Source organism: Mirounga leonina, unplaced genomic scaffold (assembly GCF_011800145.1).
Source record: "Mirounga leonina isolate KUSES-001 unplaced genomic scaffold, KU_Mleo_1.0 Mir_127, whole genome shotgun sequence".
Taxonomy (NCBI): domain Eukaryota; kingdom Metazoa; phylum Chordata; class Mammalia; order Carnivora; family Phocidae; genus Mirounga; species Mirounga leonina.
This window is the reverse complement of record NW_023270316.1, coordinates 22194309-22201691: the sequence shown is the minus strand read 5'-3', so window position 1 is coordinate 22201691 and position 7383 is coordinate 22194309. Positions and strand designations below refer to the sequence as shown.

At 31.3% G+C, this 7383-nt stretch overlaps 1 protein-coding gene across 1 annotated transcript; it reads right to left on the bottom strand.

Annotated features, from left to right (window-relative positions):
- Positions 1–6493: 6493 nt before the first annotated feature.
- On the bottom strand, positions 6494–6829 carry LOC118009132 (cytochrome b-c1 complex subunit 7-like). Its single transcript, XM_035002939.1, has one exon. It carries the CDS (start codon positions 6827–6829, stop codon positions 6494–6496), a length of 336 nt encoding a protein of 111 aa, XP_034858830.1.
- Between the last annotated feature and the right edge of the window lie 554 nt (positions 6830–7383).

Here is a 7383-nt window from a genome sequence, read left to right as displayed (position 1 = left end):
ATTCATGACATGACTGATCTCAAATAAAAACTGCCTTACCAAGCCCTTCCTGGATTTTGATTACTTAGGGGGAGCATAAAATTTTATATTCAAGACACTATATTTTAGAGTAATTGTTATGCTACTTTAAGTAACCAGAACATTCATTTAAAACATAAAACAAATAAATTTAAAAAGGTAGAAATCATATCATGCATCTTTTCTGACCACAATGATATGAAACTAGAAATCAATCACAAGAAAAGAACACAACACAAATACATGGATGCTAATTAGCATGCTACTAAACAATGAATGGGACAATCAAGAAATCAAGGAGAAATTAAAAAAAAAAAATACAAGAAGACAAATGAAAAGGAAAACTCAATGGTCCAAACACTTTGGGATGCACCAAAAGCTGTTCTAAGAGGGGAGTTTATAGTAATAGAGGCCTACCCCAAGAAATAAGAAAAATCTCAAATAAATAATCTAACCTTATACCAAAAGGAACTGGACAAAGAATAATAAACAAAGCCTAAGGCCAGTAGAAGGAAAGAATTAATAATGATTAGAGCAGAAATAAATGAAATAAAAGATCAAGAAAACCAGGAGCTGGTTCTCTGAAAAAATAAACAAAACTGATAAAACTTTAGCCAGACTCATCAAGAAAAACAGAGGACTCAAGTAAAAATCAGAAATGAAAGAGAAGAGGGGTGCCTGGGTGGCTCAGCTGTTTAAACAATTGCCTTTAGCTCAGGTCATGATCTCCAGCTCCTGGGATCAAGCTCCAGCTTGCGGGGGAGTCTGCTTCTCCCTCACCCTCTGGTTCTCCCCGTGCTTGTGCTTTCTCTGTCTCTCTCAAATGAATGAATAAAATCTTTAAAAAAAATAAAAGAAATGAAAAAGACATAACAATTGACACCAAAGAAATACAAAGTATTATAAGGGAATATAATGAAAAATTACATGCCAACAAATTGGACAACCTAGAAGAAATAGGTAAATTCCTAGAAACATATACATTCCAAAACTGTATTAGGAAGAAATAGAAAATTTGAATAGACCAATTACTGGCAATGGAATTGAATCAATAGTCAGAAAACTCCCGACAAACAAAAGTCTAGAATCAGATGGTATCATAGGTGAATTCTACCAAACATTTAAAAAGTTAATACCTATTCTTCTCAAAGTATTCCAAAAAAACAAAGGAAGGAGAAGTTCCAAAATTCATTCTATGAGGCCAGCATCACCCTGATGCCAAAACTAGATAAAGATACCACAAAAAAGAAGAGAACTACAAACCAGTATCTCTGATGAACATGCAAAAATTCTCAACAAAATATTAGCAAACCAAATTCAGCAATATATTAAAAAAAACATTCACCATAATCAAATAGGATTTATTCCAGAGATTCAAGGATGACTCAGTTTTACAAAATCAAATAAAGATACATAAAAATAATTTAATTGGAATAAAAATCAATTCAAGAAAAGGAAAATTTCAAATATGTTTCCATGATACTCAAGAAAATAAGAAAAATAAAGCCTCATTGAAGCAAAATCTCAAACAAGTCTTTTTCAGGACGTATATTAGCATGATAAAGGATGAAAAGTGAGCTGGAATGGCTCAAAATTTAAATAAAACAAACAATTACAGAAAATAATATCAACATTCAAAGGACTAAAAATTGTAGTTCACTGCTGAAAACTGAATCAAAACTAGGATAATACTATCCAAAAATAAAAGAAAAACAAAATATCAAAAATGAAAAAAGATACCACAGCATGAAAGTCAAAGACTATCCAGATTTTTGAAAAATCATTTTCTCCCAAGAAAAGAACAGAACAAAAATAGCATTAAACATTGAAAAATTCAAATATATATTTGCAAAAAAACCAAAGTGTGCTATTGCAATTTATGTATTTGCTTTGTTTTATGTTCTGTTCAGCTACTTCTTGAGTTAGAATGTGGTCATCTATTTAAAATTAAATTTATTATTTTATGAGGTTTTTATTATTTATTTGTATTATATTTTATGACCCATGAAATATATAAGGAAAATGTAATTCATATACCATATCATATAATACTTTTCCATATTATAAATGACTATAGCAACTCATAAATATACTGAATATTAATAATCATGTAATAGGTGTATTGATTACTTTATGCTGAAATTGTTTTATATGATTTAAAACTGATGTGGTGATTATTGGCAAAATCATTTACAGGGTTTCTGTGGGTTCAACATGTATTATTTGTCCTACTTAACACATAAAATATAGAATCCCTCTCTCATAAATTTTGCTATTCAACTTTTTTTTTTAGAATTGGATTAGATTGAGATATGGACATATGCTGTTCAGTGTTTACAGCAAACACATAAAAAAGAAGATATTAAAAATTAATAACAATATAAAATAAAATGCAACTCTTTTCAAAACTTAGCTGCATGTTATCCCCTTATCTACATACAAAAAGAATTCAGACATTCAGGAAATTATCACTAAAATAATAAAACTAATTTAATATAAAAACTCAACACATTTTTTTATTATGTTATGTTAATCACCGTACATTACACATTTAAATCAAAGAGAACATTAAAATCTAATACGGACACTAGAAAATGTTAACATTAACACAACCATTATATTTAGAACCATAGTTACATTGTTATTAGCTATGTACTGAGAAAAATCTTCTGGCCTTGTATTATATTTATATTCATATTGCAAAGAAGTGAAAATAAATGGTTTTAACACTTAAATATGTTAAATAAAACACATAGCAAAGAAAGCATAGGCACATTAGAATTCTTATATTATACCTAAAATACAAAATAATAAATTAAAAATTAAGTAAAAAAAGTTAAAAGTCAAATACATTATAGAAACCAATGTGATAAAGCACTAACATATCTGATAAAGGGAAAATGGTATCATTAATACAATTGAAAAATGTGAAAACATACACACAGATAAAACAGTAAACTAAATATTTTGTGTTAGTGTTTTACTTGAAATTATGCATTAAATATTTGGAAACCATGAAAAATGACGTGTTTCTGAGAAAATATAATTTATGAAGATGACAATAGAAGTGATGAAAACCTGAAAACACAAATCATTCTGAAAACTTGAGATTTTTTTAAAGAATGCCTTTCCCTGCTCATACCCACCCCCCAAATTGCTCTAGGCTCAGAATGCTTCAGGGATAAACTCTGTAAGAACTTGAATAAATGTATTATTTAGTTGCTATTAAAATGCTCCTCAGCATAGACTGTAAAGATTTCTGTAGTGATATTAATCCATATGGTGCTAAATTCAATATGTAAATATATTAATGTATAATAAGTAGTTCTACTTTAACCTAAACAATAAAAGTAACATAAGCTACTTTAAGTTTTTGAAATAAGTATTATAATACTGAAGTTTTTGTGGAAAAATAAATGTGAGAGGACATCTAGAGAGATTTTGAAAAGAATGGTACTATGAAGACTTAATCTTCATAGGAATTAAAATACCTTTTAATATTAGGATGCTTAAACTTGTGGAGCTGAGGAAGAAACATTCATAGCAATAAAGGGGAGTTAAGAGTATTAAATAACCATGGGAACTTTATGCTAAAGGTTGTATTTCAAAATAACAGAGAGAGAATACATGTCTTACTAAATCATTTTGGATGTAGTTATTTTGAAAAAAATAAATAAAGCCAGATATCTACTTAAATCCATTATTGGGATGAATCAATTACCTAAACTTAAGGACACATTAAAATATGGAAAAACACAATATCAAATATATTGATAACATTGTAAAGGAAGAAGTTCTTTCAAATAATGAAATGAATTCCAGAAGCTATCAATGGAAGGACAATGAAATTGGAAACATAAAATTAAAAAAAAAAACATGTGTGGAGTCAAAAGGGAAAAAGAAGCTTAAACAAAAGATATATGTGAATATATGTATATACACACACACATAACACATATATATAAAATATAAGAACAGACACTGTTATATATGCATACACATATATGTATATATATACCCATACACACATACATACATATTTACACACATAACACATGTATATAAAATATAAGAACAGTTATATATTCATATACACACATATATGTGTATAAAACCAGTACATGCATGTAAATTACAAATTTATTATAATAGTTAACAGTAATAGAAAAACTTTTCCCTATTAAACTAATAGGAAATATTTATTGAAATGAGTATAAGAAATATTTCACATCTATGTATTCTCACACATAAACGTACATATATACATATGCATTCAAACATAGTGAATGAGATAGAAATAGATTTCAGTCCTTCTTTGAGGCAAATGTAGTTCATACTCCCTGAAGGTGGGATGGCCATGTGACTTCTTTGGGCAATAAATTGTGAGTGGTTGTGAGTATATTCCTAAAACAGATTTCTCAAACAATTTTAGCATCAACTGATACACATACTTTGAACTTAGTTTTCAAATCGATTTGACTTCTAAAGAGGTTGTGTAGATTTACATTTGATCAGTATTACTTCAAAAGATCCTTCAAGTAGAAGCATTTAAGGGGCGCTGGGTGGCTCGGTCGTTAAGCGTCTGCCTTCGGCTCAGGTCATGATCCCAGGGTCCTGGGATTAAGCCCTGCTGTTGGGCTCCCTGCTTGGCAGGGGACCTGCTTCTCCCTCTGCCTTTTCCCCTCCCCCTGCTCATGCTTTTTCTTTCTCTATCAAATAAATAAATAAAATCTTTAAAAAAAAGTAGAAGCATTTAAGATCTGGTATATGATTCATGGAATTGTCTTTCACATGTGAAAGTTACTGGTCTCATTCCCAGATAACAAATCCTTCAGCCTCAGCCCTGGAGATAAAGCAGAGCCCCCAACCTAATTGCAACAGACCTGTAGCATGAGTTAGAAAGAACTTTTTTTTTTCTTCTACTTGAAATTAAACCCTTGAGATGTAGGCATATTTGCACCATAGCATAGCCTAACCCAGTCTGACTGAAACTCCGGGTTAATGATAAGTCTTACATTAGATAAATCTTTCCCTTTCATTATTTATGTACCCTTGAAAAAGTAACGAAACCTGGCTAACCCTCAGTTTTCCTATTTTGAATATGTTAAATGCAATTACTTATATAACACAATTAAGGATTCAGAAAGAAAATTGGTATCTCCCTATTCACTTTCAACAAGAGAAAATTAGAAGTTGAATGGATTTTTGACTCATCAGGTCTAATTAAAATACTTCCTTCATTTTCCTCTCACCATTTTAGGACACAATGTTTTCAGTTATCTTTCATATTTTCCATAGATGCGAATAGGAAATTAATTTAAGGTTATTTATTATGTTCTGGGGGTTTTGAATAATTTATTTATTTTAACTCTTATAATAGAGAGATATATTTCTTAAGGCTCTATTTGTGACTCTAAATTTTTATTAATATGAGGATGGAGCAAAAAAGGTCACTCAGTGTTGAGGAATATTTTCTGTAGACATTTTTTTTAAGATTTCTCAATAAGACTTCCTTGAAAAAGAAAGAACCAAATCCTACTCATATTTGGTCTACAGGGATTGATATATTTATTTTAAAATATGTTCAGTATAAACAGAGACATTTCTTAATTAATCAGTTGAATTTAGCCAAACATATCTTGATTTCTGTTATTGAAAATATTTGTTTCTCTAAGTCAGAGAAACTTAAATCAAGTTTTACTTCTCTGCTTCAGCTTAACACAGTAGGCTTAGAGTGCGCTCCTTGGACACTTGTCCCTTATCTAATGTGAAGGTTCGGAAGGACTGGAGAAATGTCTAGATGGGACAAAAGTTATTCTAAGAGTTTTGAGAAATAACTACTTGTGGGAAACCTATACAATTTGCTTCATCAGAGGATACTTTGAGATCAAAACTGGCCAAAGGAATGGTTTGACCCATGAAAGATTATTAATAACATATTCACACTTGACATCATTCCACTGAACAAGGATGTCAGGATTATCAAGATGTGCTACCTTTAGGTGACAATTACTTTCTTACTAGTAGAACTTAATACTGCCCAAGCATTAAAACTTCTAAAAATGAAATACAGGATAGTATGGAGAGTTGTATATAATTTAATTTTGAAATTACAAAATTATAACACAATGAGATACTTAAACTGATTCACATTTTGATTTATTAATGTTATTATCATTATTATTGCACAGTAAATAAGTACTTTATAACTTACTACATTCTCAATATAGACCTCCATACATAATATTTTTGAAATAATTTCTCAATTCTGTCTATGTGCTATGATAATACATATTTTTAGGGGCAGAGATTCACATAGAGGTTTTTATTTTTTGGCCTGGGTCTTCTCAAAATGCATCTTGAAGCTGTGTGCACTCTGATGGAAAAATGATTTTTTTTTTGAATTGTATATTTCAGGTTTATTCAACTTCTTAAAAATATTTGAGGGCAGCTGCTACCAGAGATTTCAACTCCATCATTTCTTTGCCCTTTCTTCTCTCTCTTTTCTTTCCTGAATAACTTCTTTCAGATACGGTTCAAGGTAGAATTTATCCTCCTCGTATTTTGTCCACTGCTCTTCGGGCAAGATCTGATGCCTCATGGTCAGGTCCAGTGCTCTCTTAATGCGAAACATCCTGTTGTTATAAAGGTTCGCAGGAAGCCTTCTTACGGCCTCTTTCTCATCATCATTCTCATATATTGTATCATCTCTCATTAAGCCCAGTTTATTGAACCCTGCAGCGTTGTAGGACCATTTTCGAATACCCTCCAGCCACCGGCTTGAGGCTGCGATGGCAGGCCTGCTCGCCATTCTGACCCGAGGCTCTGGAAAGATGATTTTAAAATATATACCTCAAGGGGCGCCTGGGTGGCTCAGTCGTTAAGCGTCTGCCTTCGGCTCAGGTCGTGATCCCAGGGTCCTGGGATCGAGCCCCGCATCGGGCTCCCTGCTCCGCGGGAAGCCTGCTTCTCTCGCTCCCATCCCCCCTGCTCGTGTTCCCTTTCTCACTGTCTCTCTCTCTCTCTCTGTCAAATAAATAAATAAAATCTTAAAAAATTATATATATGCCTCAAGAACAGAATTTCAAACATGCTAAATGAGTGTTAAAAAGTCTTAGAAAATATTTAGTCCAAGTTGAGCCTCACCAGGGCTAGATTAATTATCTTACATCTGAATTGATTAATGAAATTTTACTTCAATTTTAATGAAAAATATTGCTGAAATATTTGATGGGTTTTCCCTAGAATGACTAATGGAATATAAAATATACATTCTTATTACTTCATATAGTTTATTCTTCAAAGAGCATTTTAATGCATTTTTCTCGATTAATAACAATGTCCACAAGGAAGACTAGCCCCCAG